The sequence below is a fragment of the Podarcis tiliguerta genome (assembly GCF_965153285.1).
Source record: "Podarcis tiliguerta genome assembly, chromosome: 1".
In the NCBI taxonomy this organism is placed as follows: domain Eukaryota; kingdom Metazoa; phylum Chordata; class Lepidosauria; order Squamata; family Lacertidae; genus Podarcis; species Podarcis tiliguerta.
The window spans coordinates 130,974,293-130,994,342 of record NC_139534.1 but is presented as its reverse complement, the minus strand read 5'-3'; the positions used below and the strand labels follow the sequence as shown (position 1 = coordinate 130,994,342).

Genomic DNA, 20,050 nt, shown 5'->3' with positions numbered 1-20,050 from the left:
TTGAGTCATTTAGTTGTGTCCGACTCTTCTTGCAATCCATGGGACTCTCAAGAGTCTCCTCCAGCACCATAATTAAAAAGTATCAATTCTTTGGCGATCACCCTTCTTTATGGTCCAGCTCTCACTTCCATACATCACTACTGGGAAAACCACAGCTTTAACTATACTGACCTTTGTCGGCAAGGTGATGTCTCTGGTTTTTAAGATGCTGTCTAGGTTTGTCATCGCTTGTTTCCCAATTTCGTGACTCTTGAGAGTCCCATGGATTGCAACAAGATCAAACCTCTCCATTCTTAAGGAAATCAGCCCTGAGTGCTCACTGGAAGGACAGATCCTGAAGCTGAGGCTCCAATACTCTGGCCACCTCATGAGAAGAGAAGACTCCCTGGAAAAGACCCTGATGTTGGGAAAGATGGTTGAACAGTGTTCTCGAAGCTACCAGCATGAGTTTGACCAAACTGCGGGAGGCAGTGGAAGACAGGAGTGCCTGGCGTGTTCTGGTCCATGGGGCCACGAAGAGTCGGTGTCAGAGGCTTAATGCTGTCCAGCTGGCCATAGATAAGACTCCGGGCTCCCAGGCAGTTCCAAACAATTTAATTTATTTGACAAAGTTCCAAAGTACATCTCCAGCATTTCAATTAGCGTCCTTCCCCTTGTGCGCAGTTGCTCCCTCTAATCTTTCTTCTTCCTTTTCCGCACCCAGCATGCAAGTCTGCGAAAACTCCTCCCCTTACTTCCTCTGTACACAGAATGACTAGTTCCAGGCTCATCCTCCTCCCCCTCTACGTCAGACCCACTGTCAGACGAGAAGCTGCTGATAATCTCTTTAGGCTCTCTATAACTGCTGGTTTCTGTCCTTTCCTCTTTTCCCGTTTGCCTCTCCCTGACAGTCGGACACAACTAAACGACTAAACAACAAGAAACACTAGTATAAAGAAAATGAAGGCGTTTTCAGATTTTGAACACGATGCTGGTAAGCTGTATCATGAGAGCCAAAGACCACTCTGCTCTAGAGTAAACAGTGGAAAAAAACAGACGAAGGAGGCTGGATTTAAACAAGTTTTATTTAATTCTTCAATGGGAAGGGGTGGGGGAGTTAAATGATATAAAATAAGAAATGCACTGCCTTACAATCTGCCGAACCAAACCAGCTGTATGTTTCCGTAAGGTTCTCGTACGAGGACACATGTTGCTCTGAGCTTAAGAACGGGACTGTAACAAAGGCCATGTTGGGTTCAGGGTGCGGCCATGAGCTTCCCAGCAGCAGGAGCACCACTAATACAAACAGCTGGCGAGCTCGCTGGCGCAATGCAGACACTTGTAATAAAAACACAATCAAGGGATACTTTTGCTTCTCATTTCACCTATCGCAAGCCCCATGTTTTCCCATGCAGTCTCAGCCAGCCATTCACCACGTGGTCATGCTTAGATGGGCTTGTAGTCCAACTTAGACTCCAGCTTCTTGGAGTCGGCAACTTTCCTAACAGCCTTCATGAAGTCCTCCTGCACCACGAAGTCGTGATCGGCACGAATGGCAAACATCCCTGCAAAGACACAAGAGTTTGGGAATCAAGCTGTCAGAGAGAAGGAAAGGGGAGCAATCTGGTTCGTGCAGGCAACTGTGTGTGCTTCAGTTTTAATTGCAACGTTACGATCGCAACCCAGACCCTACAAGCATGTTAAGGCTCCCCTTCATGAGCTATAGCAGATGCATATAGCCCCTTCATGAGCTATAGCCAAGCATATGTTCCTCCTTCCATAACTGTGACACATCATGAATTATTTGAGCTTTATAATAAGTATCTGGAACGCGGGTGGTACTGTGGGTTAAACCACAGAGCATAGTACTTGCCGATCAGAAGGTCGGCGGTTCAAATCCCCGCAACGGGGTGAGCTCCTGTTGCTTGGTCCCTGCTCCTGCCCACCTAGCAGTTCGAAAGCACGTCAAAGTGCAAGCAGATAAGTAGGTACCGCTCCGTCGGGAAGGTAAACAGCGTTTCCGTGCACTGCTCTGGTTCGCCAGAAGCGGCTTTGTCATGCTGGCCACATGACCCGGAAGCTGTACACCGGCTCCCTCGTAAATAAAGCGAGATGAGCGCCTCAACCCCAGAGTCGGCCACGACTGGACCTAATGGTCAGGGGTCCCCTTTACCTTTAACTAATAAGTCTCCAAGGGATCAGGAAAATGGAAAGTGATGTCACAAAGATCTCGTTTCCTTACCTGCTTCAGTGCATACGTTTCTCAGATCAGCACCATTAAAACCATCGGACAGCTTCACAATTGCTTCATAATCTATAAAGAAAGAATTCCTGGGTTGATGGGAATTGTGGACTAAGAGCAAAAACCTGTCTCAAAAATCAGAACTCTTTGCTTCTGACTGACGCAGCAGTCCAGATGTGTGAACAAGCCAGCCAGGATGGCTCTGCCTGCCTCCGCATTCAGAGGCAGCAAAGCTTCTGAATTCCAGTTGCCGGAAAACACAGCAGGCGAGGGTTGCTCTTGCGCTTGGATCCTTCTCGCGGGTTTCCCATAGGCACCTGGGTGGCCCCTGTGAGAACAGGAGGCTGGACTAGATGGGCCACTGGACTGACCCAGAAGGCTAATCTTACTCCCACCCGTTCATCGTTTTATTCGCATGCCGTAGTTCCATAGTTAAAACCCTGCTCAAAGGTGGCTCACAACATGAACGAAAGTAACATAATTCAAAACGCAACAGAAGTAGTCATAAACTATAAATAAAAGATTAAAAAGTACACAATCAAATTGAACTACAGTGAACGCTTGGGTTGCGAATGTGATCCGTGCGGGATGCACATTCGCAACTTATGTCTGCGCATGCGTGGGTTGCAATTTGGCGCTTCTGCGCATGTGCAACTGCTGAAATCCGGAAGTAACCCGTTCCGGTACTTCCGGGTTTCGGTAGTCCGCAACCTGAAAAAACGCAACCTGAAGGTATAACATTAGTCAAAATAAAGACACAAAAAATCAATACAGTGGACCCTTGGTTCCCAGACGGCTTAGCTGACAAACAAATCGGCTCCTGAACGCCGCAAACCCAGAAGTAAGTGTTCCGGTTTGCAAACACTTTTTGGAAGCCAAACATCCGTTTTGGCTGTCGGCACTGCTTCCAGGGCCAATCAGCCAATCAGAAGCCGCGCCTTGGTTTTTGAACGTTTTGGAAGTCAACGGACTTCCAGAATAGATTTGATTTCGAGAACGAAGGTACCACTGTATAAAAAACAGCAATAACACCCCCCTGAACCCCCGTCCCCCCCCAAAAAAAAACAAGCAATCCGACACCCAAAGAGTCTGTTCAGCAGCCTCAGTTTTTGTAACTGGAGTTCACAAGAGAGATCAGGAGCAGGTCAGACAACCTGATACAACATACTGTTCATTATGCCACCATAACAAAATGTTTCTTTGGCTGTATTCCATCAGCACTAAAAATAAGTGTGGGTCGGTATGGTGCAATGCACGAGTGGGAAACAGATACGGCTGGTGGGCCAGGTTGTTATCTCCTCCACCCCCGAGGGCCAAGTTCGTCACACCCTTGTGGCTGGCCAGCTGTCAACTGCCTGATGTCCACAATGGGAGAGCTGGGCAGTATTGGGGGGGGCAGTTCCAACATCCTTCTGTGAACAGGACAACCCAAATAATTTTGTGGCAAATTAAAGAGCAACAAATTTATGATGGCACAAATTTTCATGGACTGTAGTTATTAAGGTGTGCTTCTCAGTGATGGCTCCGACCTGGTGGAATGCTCTGCCCCATGAGACCAGGGCCCTGCAGGGCCTGTAAGACAGAGCTATTCCACCTGGCTTTCAATTTGAACTTAGCCTGATCTTTTATTCCCCTTCCTTCTCTCCTTTTTATGAAATTACCCGCTCTGGGATCCCACAGCTAATTCTCCCCTGGTCTCCTCGCTGGCCCAAGTACTTTAGCCAGCTAGCCCTGGTGATCATCTAATGTTTATTGGATGGATTTCCCCCCAAATTGATTTTTGAATTCTGAATTTATTGTTATTCACGTTTTATACTGTATTTTATGCTTTTTTTGTTGCATCAATGAAGTGTTTTAAATTTGTTGTTAGCCGCCCTGAGCCCGGTTTTCTGAACCGGGAAGGGCGGGGTATAAATAAAAAAATATTTTTTATTATTATTATAAAATTTTGCTTCAGAAGACCCTGGAAATTTACAATCTATTACAGGAAACAGATTTGAATATGCAAAGCCCAGCCCCCTCCCAGAAGCATCTGTGAAGCCCTGGGGACTTACCTATTTCCCCATGTTTCGTTATAGGTCCGGCGTGGATCTTCAGTATGTCTAACCTGGCCTGTTCATTTGGCAAGTCAATATCTAGAAGCGGGGAGAAGCTACGTTAATTTCGAAAGGTACGCAAGCGAAGGGGAGGCACAGACTAATGCCAGCCCTACAGAAACGCAATACTCACGGATTTTCCTGTCCAGTCTTCCAGGACGCAACAGTGCCGGATCCAGAGTATCTGGTCTGTTTGTAGCCATTATCATTTTAACTCTGTGCAGAGTATCAAATCCGTCCATCTGGTTAAGCAACTGGAACGTGTGGCGAGAAAACAAAAGCTCTGGTTAATCGGCAAAGAACTTGCCCCACTGAGCGGGCTGGGAAGAGCAGTGTGGGGCAGCATCTATGCAGCAGGTCCCAGGTTCAGTCTTGTCTTGGCATCTCCAGCTTCTGGCTGGGAATAATCCCTGCCTGGAATCCGGGAGACCTGCTGCCAGTCTGAACTACTGAGCTGAACAGACAAATAGTATAGTAGTCCTGGTCTGCCCCGCGGAGGACCTTAAGGTCCACAAATGACAACACTTTGGAGGTCTGAAGTCGCAAGGTGGTTAGATTGGTCTCAACTAGGGCCAGGGCCTTTTCAGTACTGGCCCCGACTTGGTGGAATGCTCTGTCACAAGAGACCAGGGTCCTGCAGGACTTGACATCTTTCCGCAGGGCCTGCAAGACAGAGCTGTTCCGCCTGGCCTTTGGTTTGGACTCAGTCTGACCCTTATGTCTTCCCTCCCCTTATGGTTCTGATCTATGGGCTCCTTTTAAAATGAGGCTGCATTTTAACCTGTATTTTAAATTGTTTTTTTCTTTTTCTTTTTTTCTTATTATGTTTTTACTGAATTTTTATTGGTGTTAGCCATCCTGAGCCCGGCTCTGGCTGGGGTATAAATAAAATTTATTATTATTATTATTATTATTATTATTATTATTATTATTATTATTATTAGACTCAGTATAAGGCAGCTTCCTATCAGAGCTGTTGCGTTCCGCAACTCTTCTTTTTTGTATATAATTTTTATTAAGTTTTCCATTTTACAATTCAAAATATTCATCAAACTACCTTAAAATGTCAATGACTTCCCTTCTCCTCTTTCCACGGTTCAATCTGCATATCATAAATCCCTGCATTATTTCCATAAACCAAACCATTCGGCATTTCATTAATACATCCATCAAAACTTGTTTACACTGTTGGAATTTATCTTAATGCTGCCAACGTTTTCATGTGTACACAGTCCCACCCCCCCCATATATCCAATAAACATTTTCTGTTCTGCAGCAGCAACAACAATTTATCACGTATCTACGGGACCACCTCTCCTGGTCTGCCCTGCGGAGGACCTTAAGGTCCACAAATGACAACACCTTGGAGGTCCGAAGTCTCAAGGTGATTAGATTGGTCGCAACCAGGGCCAGGACCTTTTCAGTACTGGCCCCAACTTGGTGGAACGCTCTGTCACAAGAGACTAGGGTCCTGTGGGACTTGACATCTTTCCGCAGGGCCTGCAAGACAGAGCTGTTCCGCCTGGCCTTTGGTTTGGACTCAGTCTGACCCTTATGTTTTCCCTCCCCTTATGGTTTTGATCTATGGGCTACTTTTAAAATGAGGCTGCATTTTAAATTGTATTTTAACCTGTATTTTAAATTGTTTTTTTTTTCCTTATTATGTTTTTACTGTAATTTTACTGGTGTTAGCTGCCCTGAGCCCGGCTTTGGCCGGGGAGGGCGGGGTATAAATAAAATTATTATTATTATTATTATTATTATTATTATTATTATTATTATTCCCCACCCATATGGCCGGGCGTCCCCAGCCACTCTCAACAGAATATTAAAAACACGATAAAACATCAAACATAAAAAACTTCCCTAAACAAGGCTGCCTTCAGTTGTCTTCTAACTAGTATTAATTATTATAAACCCATGTAAACCAGCAATGGAGACATGACCTTAGGATCCAGGAGAACGGTGGCTCCATCTTTTACTCAGAAAGAACACATGTGAAGGTTCTAGTCTTGGACATGGTTCTAGTCCAAGGTTCTAGTCTAGACATGGAGATGGGACTGCAATTCAGACACAGAATGGCTGCTTTATGCCAGGAGCTGTTCACTATGTGCAGCTTTTGGTGTTGTCTACTTCCAAGGAAAAGACCTCCTCACATAAAATGATTTCAGGAGGCACCAGTGGTGAACAGCTGCAAACAATTTCAACATCACCGTTCAGCTATTTCGTCTTAGCAACTGATCCTGAAGTCTCACATTTTTTGCTGCCTGCCTAGGATTACAAAGATGTTTGTGTACACGTGAAAGACGACCGGCTCCAGTTCAGGGAAGAGTTACCTCCATTAGAGTTCTCTGAATTTCTCTGTCAGCTGACGTGCCCTCCGAGAAACGACGGCCACCTAAGGAGAAAATCAGCGGGAAAGAAGTCAGACCCTTTCCCTGGTCCCCACGCAGGGCGGCTCATGAAAGGAGCGAGGGGAGTTAAAAAGGTCAAGTTGCAAGCTGAGGTGCAAGGTTTCTGTTTAGAATCTAGGCAAAAGAAAAGAACAGAAATGGGGGTCTGAAAGGTTCCCTTCAAGAGATCACTCAAAAGCAACTTCTGGGTAACAGAAGGTCTTGGGGAGGCATTACCTATTTCAGGTACTTACCTGAGTAAATTAGTTTTACTTTCAGGTGGTTACCCTCAGCCCCTGTCCCACTGACATACTGTATTAAGCTCTGAGTAAACAGCTCCAGGGGGACGCGGGTGGCGCTGTGGGTTAAACCACAGAGCCTAGGACTTGCCGATCAGAAGGTTGGCGGTTCGAATCCCCATGACGGAGTGAGCTCCCATTGCTCAGTCCCTGCTCCTGCCAACCTAGCAGTTTGAAAGCATCTCAAAGTGCAAGTAGATAAATAGGTACCACTCCAGCGGGAAGGTAAATGGCATTTCCGTGCACTGCTCTGGTTCGCCAGAAGCGGCTCAGTCATGCTGGCCACATGGCCCGGAAGCTGTACGCCGGCTCCCTCGGCCAGTAAAGAGAGATGAGCGCCGCAACCCCAGAGTCGGCCACGACTGGACCTAATGGTCAGGGGTCCCTTTACCTTTAAACAGCTCCAGCCTTTGAAAGTGGATGTCATAATACATTACAGTTGCTAGTTGTCAGGTGCCAGAAGACTCCGCAAGGGGTTTTTTTTGGGGGGGGGTGTTCTTTTCAGCCCACGTTTCCGTCACGGGCAAACCTTTGGGGCCACATTCCAGTGGTGTGGCCAGAGCCAAAAGTGGGTTTGTCTTTGTACAATAGCCAACATCCAAGCCATGCAGAATCGAGGCAAGGGGCAGTGCAAGGACAAGCAAAAAGCCCTTGAGGATGAAGGCAAATCAGGACTTGTGAGGAGTGTAGCATCTAACGTGTGGGATGGTCTGGGGAGAGTCCTGAGGACCAGAGAGAGGACTGGCCCCTGGGGTTAAGGTCCTCCACATCTGCTCTTGTGTGTTTGGTGTATAGCAGGGGTGCCCAACTTTTTTTTTTTGCAAAGAGGACCAGATTTGATGAAGTGAACATGTGCGAGGGCCAACAAAGCTTGTTGGGCTTTTTTTAGGACATGAACTTCCACGGGGGGGGGGGGGCAGGATTATATCGATCGGCGGGCCGAATTCAGCCCCCAAAATGGACTTCGGACATGCCTGGTGTAAAGGTTTTTGGCACAGTCACCCTTCCTGCCTCTCCCTAGTCTTGACTCGTATTCACCTGTAGGAAAGCTGTATCAGCTACATTAAGGTAAAGGTAAAGGGACCCCTGACCATTAGGTCCAGTCGTGGCCGTCTCTGGGGTTGCAGTGCTCATTTCACTTTATTGGCCGAGGGAGCCGGCGTACAGCTTCTGGGTCATGTGGCCAGCAGGACTAAGCCGCTTCTGGCGAACCAGAGCAGCGCATGGAAATGCCATTTACCTTCCTGCCGGAGCGGTACCTATTTATCTACTTGCACTTTTGACGTGCTTTCGAACTGCTAGGTTGGCAGGAGCAGGGACCGAGCAATGGGAGCTCACCTGGTTATGGGGATTTGAACCGCTGACCTTCTGATCGGCATGTCCTAGGCTCTGTGGTTTAACCCACAGCGCCACCCGTGTCCCATCAGCTACATTACGTGTAGGCAAAGTGCAGTACAGGTAAGCAGAGCAGTTCTTTGGGCAGCTGCTTGGGGGGGTGCGGGGGTGAAAGCTTGATGGGCTTCTTGTTGAGCTGCTCAGCCTTACCGATAGCGTCAATTTCATCCATGAAAATGATGCAGGGCTGATGATCCCTGGCGTAGTTGAACATCTCTCGGATCAACCGGGCGCTTTCGCCAATGTATTTGTCCACAATGGAACTAGACACCACCTGCGGAAAGTCGTTACAGGTAGCATGAGCGGCGGCTGCTGCAGATCAAACAGGCCTGCTTTAAGATTCTGGAAAGGCATCTTAAAGAAATTGTTTTACCTTTAAGAAATTGCAATCAAGCTGGCTGGCAACAGCTCTGGCCAAGAGAGTTTTCCCCGTACCTGCGTGGACAATACACATTGCATCAAGAAGTAGTGGAAACAAGTGGAAAAAGGTATACATTTAAACCAATGTACAAAGCAATATCGTGTTACAGGTACAGTGTAGGCCTTTGACCAGAGACCCATGCTCAAATTTCCATTCCTGCCCTCCGGGTGAGCCTGCCCCTTAATCAAGTCTGCCCGTTAAGCCTTATCAGTCCTGCGTTATAGGGTTTAAGACTTTCTATCTTGTTCAACTGGCCTTCCGGGACTGATGCTTATTGGTTGGACTGTGACTACCTTTAATTATGTTTTTCTGCCTCTGCTATTCCTGTGAGAAGAATGGGTGTGTTGTTTTGGTTTTAAAACTTGTATTCTTGGGTTGGCTTTTATGGCTGGCTAGGAAGTGGAAGAAAATGTGGCCTATACAGTCATACCTCGGGTTGCGTTTTCTCGGGTTATAGATTATGGAACGGGTTACTTCCGGGTTTTGGCAGTTGTGCATGCGCAGAAGCGCTAAATCGCAACCTGCGCATGCGCAGATGGCATGCGCAAGGGGTTGGACTAGGTCAGTTTTTCCCAAACTAGGGTCTCCAGCTGTTTTCGAACTACAATTCCCATCATCCCTGCCCACTAGTCTTACTAGGTAGGGATGATGGGAGTTGTAGTCCAAAAACAGCTGGAGACCCAGGTTTGGGAAACAATGGACTAGATGATCCTCGTGGTCCCAACTCTAAGATTCTATGAAGATTGTTTTGAAGAGAATAGGGGGAAAACTCATGTTTGCTATTATGAGCTCATGGGACAATAGAAGCACAACTGCTATGAGTTCTTTTGTCTTTTTACAGTCAAGCTACATATAAGTTCTATGAAACAATGTGATTAACAATGTATAGAATAACGGTATTCAAAGAGCATTTCAAAAGGGATTAAGAGAGATGAAATTACTGCATTATTTGTAGAGGGCTGGAATATCTCCGACAATGCTGGTGTTTCAAATGTAACCCCTCCATTTCAGTGCTCTATCTGCTGGCTCCTAAAAATGTGACCCCGCCACTTCACACCCACCCACCCCACTGCTACTCGAAGGAATATTGCCACAGAGCAGTTGATACGGAATGAAATCTCCCAAGAGTCATACTGTTTGTTCAGCAGTCAAGAGGCAAGTCGCCCAAGGACACCAACCTGGTGGGCCATACAGCAAGCAGCCTTTGGGAGGTATAATCCCCACACGTTGGAACAATTCTGGATTTGTCAGTGGTAACTCTATGACCTGCGAAGAGAAGTAACAAAACGTGCCTTGGATTCAAAACAGAAGGTATACAAAGGCCTGGTTCACGTGTTAACGCTGAACCATGGTTTTATCAAGTCATGGCTTATTAACCATGGTTTGTTTGATCACTGAAACATAGCTTCACCACGGTTTGCTTGCCCATCTACAAATCAAAACCTGAAACCACATTGTTGTGGTTTTGCTGGTTTACAAACCTTGGCTTGTTTTCACTATGTCTGAACCTGCCACCCTTCCCTAACCATGATTTGTCTGGCCATCTCAAAGGCAGGTAGGACAGCCGTGGGACAATCTTGTGTCAACTCATAGTTTTGTTAAAGATAGCCATGTTCAAATATATAAAAGGATGTCACATAGAGGAGGGAGAAAGGTTATTTTCTGCTGCTCCAGAGAAGCGGACACGGAGCAATGGATCCAAACTACAAGAAAGAAGATTCCACCTAAACATTAGGAAGAACTTCCTGACAGTAAGAGCTGTTTGACAGTGGAATTTGCTGCCAAGGAGTGTGGTGGAGTCTCCTTCTTTGGAGGTCTTTAAGCAGAGGCTTGACAACCATATGTCAGGAGTGCTCTGATGGTGTTTCCTGCTTGGCAGGGGGTTGGACTCGATGGCCCTTGTGGTCTCTTCCAACTCTATGATTCTATGAAACCATGGCTGACATTTAGTGGTATTCAACTATTCCCACTGAAATTAATGGGCCTAGCTTAGTTTTGTCCATTGATTACAAAGGGTCTACTCTAAAACTAGGTGAACCCAACTCCAAAACAAGTCAATTGTCTGTGCTACTTTTTGTTGTATGCAAGACTTTTGTGCAATGGTGTGTAAGCCATCTTGAATATCCTACATAAACCGGAGCTGCTTTAGGCTCATCAGACAATGTTCTGTATTGATAAATTGATGGTGGCAGGGGAGTCCACAGCTGGCTAGCAGAAACTAATGCTGAACTACCAAGGCCAGCAATGATTTGTTCAATGCTGCCCAACTTAGATATCACACCAATCCAGGGTTAGAGGATATCAGGAAAGGGAAGAGGAACTGGCTTGACAGCAGGGAAGAAGTGTGCGTGCTTGTTCTGAAACCCAACGCTTACGACCAAATTGTACCAAAGACTTAAATGTCTTCCCTGCCAGCAAGGTAAACATATCCATCATTCAGACCAATAAATAATCAGGCAATTACCTCTCTTAGTTCCCTGATTTGTTCCGACAATCCTCCAATCTCGGAATAAGATACATCTCCAGGATCTTCATGAGACATGTTGTAAACGAGGGGATCAACTTCTCTTGGCAAATATCTAAATTGGAGAAGCCATACAACTGATGTCACCTGCTGATTTTTAAAGCCCCTCTAAAGCAACTTCCCACCTTTCCACCGCCCAGAGTTTGTCAGCCACGTATAAAAATGAAGATACCCGAGTAAACTGACTGCCTTGGGGGTAGGGGAAATATCTACATGTTGGGGATATTTAAGAAATAGGCTGGGTAGCATTCAGTCAGGGAAGATGCAGTTACATTCTGTCATGGGAAATCCTGCTATAAGCAGGAGGAGGGACTGGATAACCCATCTAACTCCATGAGCGTGAGTAGTCAAACTAAGGCCCAGGGGCCAGATCCAGCCCCATCGCCTTCTCAATCCAGCCCACAGACGGTCCGGGAATCAGCGTGTTTTTACATGAGTAGAATGTGTCCTTTTATTTAAAATTCATCTCTGGATTATTTGTGGGGCATAGGAATCCGTTCATCCCCCCCCCCAAAATATAGTCAGGCCCACCACATGGTCTGAGGGATGGTGGATCGGCCCACGGCTAAAAAAGGTTGCTGACCCCTGCTCTATGATCCTAGAAAACTAATAAGTTTTTATTTAACATTGGTTAACATATATATCAGCTGATTCAGTAACTACTCTTTTTAATGGGGTGGGGGGTGTCCCTTCATGTCATCTTTGCAAATATTTAAAAAACCACCATCAAATTTTACAGCTATTTTTAATACCTTCTGTGATGCTAACTAAGATCAGCACTTGATTTAAACTTATGGTATTTCCCCCTATGTCTGGTATTACTAGTTGCAATGTGCATCCAATAATCATGAGCTTTCTGGCATCTCTACACACACGGATATGGCCTGCATTAGGAATACCGTGCTTCCAAGATTTAAACAGTGTTATTGAAAACGTTTTTTGAGCTGAGTGCCAAAATAATAATAATTGTAATTTATACTGTGCCTCCTGAACCAAAAAGCTTAATGTTACCCTGTTCACCAAATATGCTTCATAGCCCACTTTTATTCCTGGATTGGCACACCAAGTGCTACGACGCACTGAGTTTTTGTAGAAAACTGGTTCTGCTTTCCATTCTGATGGTCACCGTACCAAATCAAGATGCCAAAGGAAGCAGGTGGAAGCAAATGCTTCAATACCCTTGGAAATTTAATCAAGTAAGAAAATACTCCATCTTAGCCCTTGGTGTGGAATGCCCAGTTCTCTTTCTGCACCAAGAGCAAGTGAGACTTTGAAACACATGTTGTTGTTTTTTAAACAAGCACCCTTTTAAAAAAGGGTTTTTATAGCCCCTAAATCAACCTTTCTCAACCTGTGGCTCCCCAGATGTTGAACTACAACTCCCATCAACCCTAGCTAGCAAGGCCAGAGCTCAGGGATGATGGGAGTTGTAGTCCAACAACATCTGGGGACCCACAGGTTGAGAACTGCTGCAAATGCTTCTGTGGCCAATACTCTGCAGTAGCTCCAGGCTTCCTCCATCCCACTCTCCCCTCCCGCCCACTTGATGAGAAGACCTTACCTCATAATGGTTAGGGTGGTCATATCCAGTGCAACTCTTGTCCCAGGCTTCAGCTTACTTTTATCGAGCTGAATGCAAAAGGAGAGGAAGGCAATTGTTAAGATTGTTAGTGTAGAAGAAGTTGTTTCTTATGGTGCTGTCAGAAACTGACAGCTCCGACCACACTAGTAATCGGGCACTGTTAGCTCCAGAGTCGAATCCATACCAAATGAGGTGACTCGCCAGCTTTCTAATATTAATTGACCCCATTTTACAGATTTTACTCTCCGAAGTTGCTTGATATCTAAGCCAATTAAAATATCAAAGTATCAAGGGGTGCTATTCAGGACTGGGATAGTAACCCATCACGACAGTCTCTCTCCCAGCCCACACTCTCACAAACAATTTACGGCACTCACCAAAGGGAAGGACGAACCGAGTGTCAAAAAGACATATTTGCCCATGCATGTGCTACAGCCCTAAAGCCTGTGGACGTCTGAGTTATAACCTGAGAGACCAAGACCCATATTCTCAACCGCAGGATGCTCACCTGACGACGGCAGCCGACAACATATCTTGGTCCATTTGTTGCTTTGACAATGACTGGAAGCAGCAAAAGAAAGCACACGGCAGCATTTTAGTTTTTCTGCAATTGTGGTTGCAAAAGGACATGTTGCTAAAACATTTTCGCAGCGCTGGATGCGCCAGCGTTGCTGCGCTATTCATACTTGGCTTTTCATTTTGCCTTGTTAAATTATTTTGTCAGCGTCCTCTTTTGCCTGCTGCCTTGGGAAGGCAGCATGCCTTGAAATGCAGCATAAATGTCTCTTACTAAATTAACAAAATAAACATTTAATATAGCAGTAAATTAATAAAACAATCATTAAATATACTAATAAATATGCCTCTTAATGAACTCACATTTCTCTTCTGTTAACTGTTTAAGAACCTCACCAACGATCTGTTTAAAAAAATGAAAAAATATTAGACCTACTGACCAATATCAAGAACCCTGCCTATTTGAGTCCCACAAAGGGACATGAAGTTCATTCACCACAGTACCCTCAGACGTTTTGAGTCCAGACCCGCATATGGAAATCTAATAAACTGCTTAGGGCCCCAGAAAAATACCCAAGAAAAACTGGAGATGCTAAGGAACCCCACCCAAATGGCTCATTTACTGACACATTCCTATCCATATATAAACACTCACCTGTCCAACACTCTGCAAAGCCTTGAGGTCATTTTCAGATTTTTCATACTGCTTGGTGAGCTCCTTCAGCTGTTCCCTTACTGCAGCCAAAAAAACATTGAAAAAGCTTGTTATGCATGTTCTAAATCAGTGCTCTAGTTTTTCCCCTCGGACAAAATGATCACTACTAATCCAGAATGCGGTAGCTAGACTGGTGACTGGGGGCGGCCGCCGAGACCACATAACACCGGTCTTGAAAGACCTACATTGGCTCCCAGTACGTTTCCCAGCACAATTCAAAGTGTTGGTGCTGACCTTGAAAGCCCTAAACGGCCTCGGCCCAATATCCCTGAAGGAGCGTCTCCACCCCCATCGTTCTGCCCGGACGCTCAGGTCCAGCGCTGAGGGCCTTCTGGTGGTTCCCTCATTGCGAGAAGCAAAGCTACAGGGAACCAGGCAGAGGGCCTTCTCAGTAGTGACGCCCACCCTGTGGAACGCCCTCCCATCAGATGTCAAAGAGATAAACAACTACCTGACATTCAGAAGACATCTGAAGGCAGCCCTGTTCAGGGAAGTTTTTAATGTGTGACATTTTAGTGTATTTTTGGTCTCTGTGGAAGCCGCCCAGAGTGGCTGGGGAAACCCAGCCAGATGGGCGGGGTACAAATAATAAATTATTATTATTAGAGCTGTAAAATGTTATTTTCAGATGTGCACAAGGCAGAATAGAAAGTGCACTTCTTCATACATTGATCCCCCCCCCGAGCAAATAAACGTGGCATAATGATCCTCACAGATGCTTTGCTAACCAATGTGTGCTGTGATCCTGTGCACACTTATGTGAAAGCAAGTTCTACTGGAAAAGAAAGCAAGGCAGGAGTAGGGAACCTGTGGCCCTCCACCCTGTGGCACCCAGCTGAGCCAATGGTCAGGGATGCTGGAAGTTTGGGTCCAGCAACATGTGGAGGACCACAGGTTCTCGCCCTACCCCTGCCTTTCAAAAGGAACCGACTGGAACAGATGGAGCTTTAGCAGCAAATGTCTTCCTCTGCTTTCCTTTGGACCACATCAGTGAGGCCGAGAGGGGGGTCTTGTTGCCTGGGCAGCCCAGGACCTCCATACACACTGCCCAGGCTAATGTCCCAAGGAGGTCCCTTTGGTGCTGCAAATGCAGTAAAAACATTGCAGGGATGCAGCAGTTACAATTTACCAGTCTCTGCAGCCACAACAGGTGCTGTGATTCTCCAGCGGTTTGACTTCACCTCCAGAGGCACACTCCATTGTCTCTTGAGACAGACAGATGCCAGTAGCAAGCGTGTGTCCCCCATCACCTTTTCATGCTAAGTGAGAGCACATAAGGGGTGTCTCAAGACCACCTGCTTTTTTGCTGAAGCGGGGAGATGGAAAACAGGGATCTCTCAGAGCACCTCCTCCACCAGGCAGGTCTACCCAAGGCGAAGGCATTCCAAGGGGATCACAGGAAAGTAGGAATTGGCCATCTATCCTGAGCCAGATTGCTACTCCATCTCGCTCAATATTGTCAACAGAAAATAGCAGTAGCTCTCTGGAGCTTCAGAGTCCTACCTGGGGATGCTAGGCATCTAACTCAGGTGGTTGTAAACTCTCCTCCTTTGGAGGTTTTTAAGCAGAAGTTGGATGGCCATCTGCCATGTATGATCGAGTTGAGATTCCTGCATTGCAAGGGGTTGGACTAGATGACCCTCAGGGTCCCTTCCAACTCTACATTCTAGGAGTCTATGAGCTCCTTGGAGGGAAATGGCAGGGTAGGAATCACAGAACTGGGAGCAGTCCCCTCCCCCTCTCTCACACAGACAAAACCCACTGCAGTCAACTATAGGCAACCAACCATGCCCTGCCCACCACCTCTCTCACTGCCAACAAAACCCAATACAGTCGTACCTTGGGTTACAGATGCTTCAGGTTGCATTTTTTCAGGTTATGGACCCACCAAAAACCAGAAGTACCAGAACGGGTTACTTCTGGGTTTTGGTGTCGCGCATGCGCAAAAGCGCCGAATTGTAACCCGCACATGCGCAGAGGCGCTGCACGGATCACGTTCGCAACCCGAGCATCCACTGTAAATGAATAGAAATACAACCTGCCCATGTGACACTGACACAAAAACCTTACACGTAAACTATATGGAAGAATGAAAGTTTACTAGCCAGTGTGGTGTAGTGGTTAAGAGCGGTAGTCACGTAATCTGGGTAACCGGGTTCGCGTCTCCGCTCCTCCACATGCAGCTGCTGGGTGACCTTGGGCCAGTCACAGTCTCTCAGCCCCACTCACCTCACTGAGTGTTTGTTGTGGGGGAGGAAGGGAAAGGAGAATGTTAGCCGCTTTGAGACTCCTTAAAGGGAGTGAAAGGCGGGATATCAAATCCAAACTCTTCTTCTTCTACTATCCCTCCCTTCAATGTCTCCTTCCCCACCTCTTTTCTCCCCCAATGTAAATGCTGTCTATAACATTGTATGTCTCACACTGAATATGAATGATCTGTAGAAAGAACTCTTATCAGATGGAAGCAGACGCTGTAGGTTCCTTTGTGACACAAGAAAACCTTTAATAAAAACCAAAACAAAGAAGAATCGGAAGGGACCCCTGGGGGTCATCCAGCCCAACCCTTCAGGACTCTCAACTAACTATTCTTATTTTTATTGCCAACAGCAACTTGAAGTAGCTCTCCAAAGCTTCAGAGCCCTACCCAGAGATGCCAGGCATCGAACTCAGGAGCTTGTAGCCTCTGGAGGTTTTTATGCCTGGGTTGGATGGTGAACTCATGCCATGTGTGATGCTAGTTGAGGTTGCGAGGGGGTTGGGCTTCATGACCCTCGAGGGTCCCTTCCAACTCTATCAACCTAGGACCGTGGGGACAAACCTATGGCATGTGTGCCAGAGGGGCCACTCAGAGCCCTCTTTGTGGGCACACGTGCCATCGCCCCAGCACAGAGTTCGTTGGGGCGGCATGTGCGCTGAGTAGAGCCATGTGTGTGCAAGTACAGTGGTGCCCCGCAAGACGAATGCCTCGCAAGACGGAAAACCCGCTAGACGAAAGGGTTTTCCGTTTTGGAGGTGCTTTGCAAAACGAATTTGCTATGGGCTTGCTTCGCAAGAGGAAAATGTCTTGCGAGTTGCTGCAATTTTTTTCCCGCTCCCCACCCCCTTTTTCTAAGGCACTAAGCTGCTAATAGCCTTTTAGCAGCTAATCCGCTAACCCCTTAAGCCTTTATTAGCCGCTAATAGCCGCTAAACCGCTAATAGCACTAATCCGCTAATGGGGTTGCTTCGCAAGACGAAAAAACCGCTAGACAAAGAGACTCACAGAACGGATTCTTTTCGTCTTCCAAGGCACCACTGTATCCTGTTTGCCACCCATGGGCTGAAGCAGAAACGTAAAAGTCCCATTCCGATCTCTTAAAGCGCCTCAGTGCAGAACTGCCAGTAAACCGGGTGGCATTTTGCTCCCTCCCGCATGAACGGGCTTTAGAAATGCAGCCCAGTGAGCCAGCCATCGAAACACAGGATTGTGGGGAGTTGGAAGGGAGCCCAAGGGACATCTAAGTCCAACCCCCCTGCGATGCAGGGATCTCAACGACAGCATCCACGGCAGATGGCCATTCAGCTTCTGCTTCAAAATCTCCCAAAGAAGCACTTCTTGAAGGGAAATCATCGAAACGGCCATGTTGTCTGGGAGCAATTACCTTTTCGTGATTTCCCAAACAAGGGTAATGCAAACTTTCACCTTTCAATAAAGAATTGTTTGTATCATTGAAAGCTCTGTTATTGTGTTTTTCTTTTAAGATAAAATATGTTAATGTGTGAGTTGTTTTCCTGTAAACTGAAATCGCATCAAAAAATTCCTTCCAGTAGCACCTTAGAGACCAACTAAGTTTGTTCTTGGTATGGGCTTTCGTGTGCATGCACACTTCTTCATATACACTGAAAGAGAAGTCCCCAGACCCTTATGCCTGGTGACTTGTGTTTCAGTGTGTCTTAGGTCTGGTGACTTGTGTTTCAGTATATCTGAAGAAGTGAGCATGCACACGAAAACTCATACCAAGGACAAACTTAGTTGGTCTCTAAGGTGCTACTGGAAGGAATTTTCTTTGTTTCGACTATGGCAGACCAACATGGCAGCCTACCTGCAACTAAAACTGCAGTACAGTGGTGCCTCGCAAGACGAAATTAATCCGTTCCGCAAGTCTCTTCGCCTTGCGGTTTTTTTCGTATTGCGAAGCACGGCTATTAGCGGCTATTAACGGCTTAGCGGCTTTAAGAAAAAGGAAACAAACTCGCAAGAACTCGCAAGACGTTTCGTCTTGCGAAGCAAGCCCATAGGGAAATTCGTCTTGCGGAACGACTCAAAAAAATGGAAAACTCTTTCGTTTAGTGAGTTTTAAGTCTTGCGAGGCATTCGTCTTGCGGGGCACCACTGTACAGGATTCAGGTTAAATTGCCGTGTTGGCCCTTTGCGATAAATAAGTGGGTTTTGGGTTGCAGTTTGGGCCTTGGGTCTCTAAAAGGTTCGCCGTCATTGTCCTAGGTACTGCAATGCGCTCTATGTGGGGCTCCCTTTGAAGGTGACCCGGAAACTACAACTAATCCAGAATGCAACAGCTAGACTGGTGACTGGGAGCGTCCGTGGAGACCACATAACACCGGTCCTGAAAGATCTTCATTGGCTCCCAGTACGTTTCCGAGCACAATTCAAAATGTTGGTGCTGACCTTTAAAGCCCTAAACGGCCTTGGTCCAGTATACCTGAAGGAGCGTTTCCACGCCCATTGTTCTACCAGACACTGACGTCCAGCTCCGAGGGCCTTCTGGTGGTTCCCTCACTGCGAGAAGCGAAGTTAAAGGGAACCAGGCAGATGGCCTTCTCGGTGGTGGCACCAGCCTTGTGGAACGCCCTCCCATCAGACGTCAAAGAGAACAACAACTACCAGACTTTTAGAAGACATCTGAAGGCAGCCCTGTTTAGGGAAGCTTTTAATGTTTGATGCATTGCTGTGTTTTAATAGTTTGTTGGAAGCCGCCCAGAGTGGCTGGGGAGGCCCAGCCAGCCGGGTGGCGTATAAATAACAAATTATAATTATTATAATTATTATTATTATTACTACAGTGGTACCTCGGGTTAAGAACTTAATTCGTTCTGGAGGTTCTGAAACTGTTCTTAACCTGAAGCACCACTTTAGCTAATGGGGCCTCCCGCTGCCGCCGCGCGATTTCTGTTCTCATCCTGAAGCAAAGTTCGTAACCCGAGGTACTCTTTCTGGGTTAGCGGAGTCTGTAACCCGAGGTACCACTGTACTAGGTAGCGCTCCTTGGAGGGCAAAGGTGGGGTGTGGGGGACCCCCAGGGGCCATCCATCCCAACCCCCTTGGGACGCGAGGCCTCCGCAGCAGCTCTTCCCGGGCTCAGATAGGAATACAGGCCAATGAGCAGAAGGGGAATGAGGTGCGGCCTAGGAAGCCCCGCCTGCCTGCCTGCCTGGCCCGCCTGTGACAAAGCGGCCCCTCTCCTCGGCCACTCACGCTCCTTGAGGCGCCCGTCGATCTCCTTGTGCTCCAGGAGCTTCTTGCGGTAGTCCTGCAGCGCCTTGTCTCGGGGCTCCGCCATGATGATGATGATGCCGATGCGGCTCTCGGCCGGGAGGGGGGCACTGCGCACGCGCAGCCGCCGCGAGGGACGCCGGGAGCGGAAATACACCGAAGAGAGGGGAGGAAGGAGGGGCTTCCTCTCTCTATGGTTCATGCGCCGGCCCTCGACTTCCCGCAGCTCTTCGCCACGAGGCTTTTGAAGAGCTCCCCCTGCCGGCTCGGAGGAATAAGGGATAAATGTATAATCTAATGCAAACCCTTTAAGCTTTGTGTATAGGTATTTACATGAGTATAACTTTTAAAGTCACTTGTAATGAGATGAAGGAGGTTTAAAATTGGATTACTAAGA

The 20,050-nt window shown here is 47.0% G+C and overlaps 1 protein-coding gene across 1 annotated transcript; it reads right to left on the bottom strand.

The window, feature by feature from the left end:
- Positions 1-1,046: 1,046 nt before the first annotated feature.
- Positions 1,047-19,796, bottom strand: PSMC6 (proteasome 26S subunit, ATPase 6). Its single transcript, XM_083438840.1, has 14 exons — positions 19,636-19,796; positions 14,103-14,182; positions 13,811-13,850; positions 13,440-13,492; positions 12,911-12,978; positions 11,290-11,404; positions 10,004-10,091; positions 8,778-8,839; positions 8,555-8,678; positions 6,654-6,715; positions 4,451-4,571; positions 4,276-4,356; positions 2,222-2,293; positions 1,047-1,544 (listed from the first exon to the last, which is right to left on the bottom strand). Exons 1-14 carry the CDS (start codon positions 19,718-19,720, stop codon positions 1,426-1,428), a joined length of 1,170 nt encoding a protein of 389 aa, XP_083294966.1. The 5' UTR covers positions 19,721-19,796; the 3' UTR covers positions 1,047-1,425.
- Positions 19,797-20,050: the final 254 nt, after the last annotated feature.

Excerpts from the sequence above, each read along its gene's own strand:
- PSMC6 (XM_083438840.1), bottom strand. The coding sequence starts at position 19,720 with ATGGCGGAGCCCCGAGACAAGGCGCTGCAGGACTACCGCAAGAAGCTC. Across the intron at positions 13,493-13,810 it reads ACAGTTAACAGAAGAGAAAT|TCATTGTCAAAGCAACAAAT; the intron begins GTGAGTTCATTA and ends TGCTGCTTCCAG. Across the intron at positions 1,545-2,221 it reads AAACGTATGCACTGAAGCAG|GGATGTTTGCCATTCGTGCC; the intron begins GTAAGGAAACGA and ends GTGTCTTTGCAG.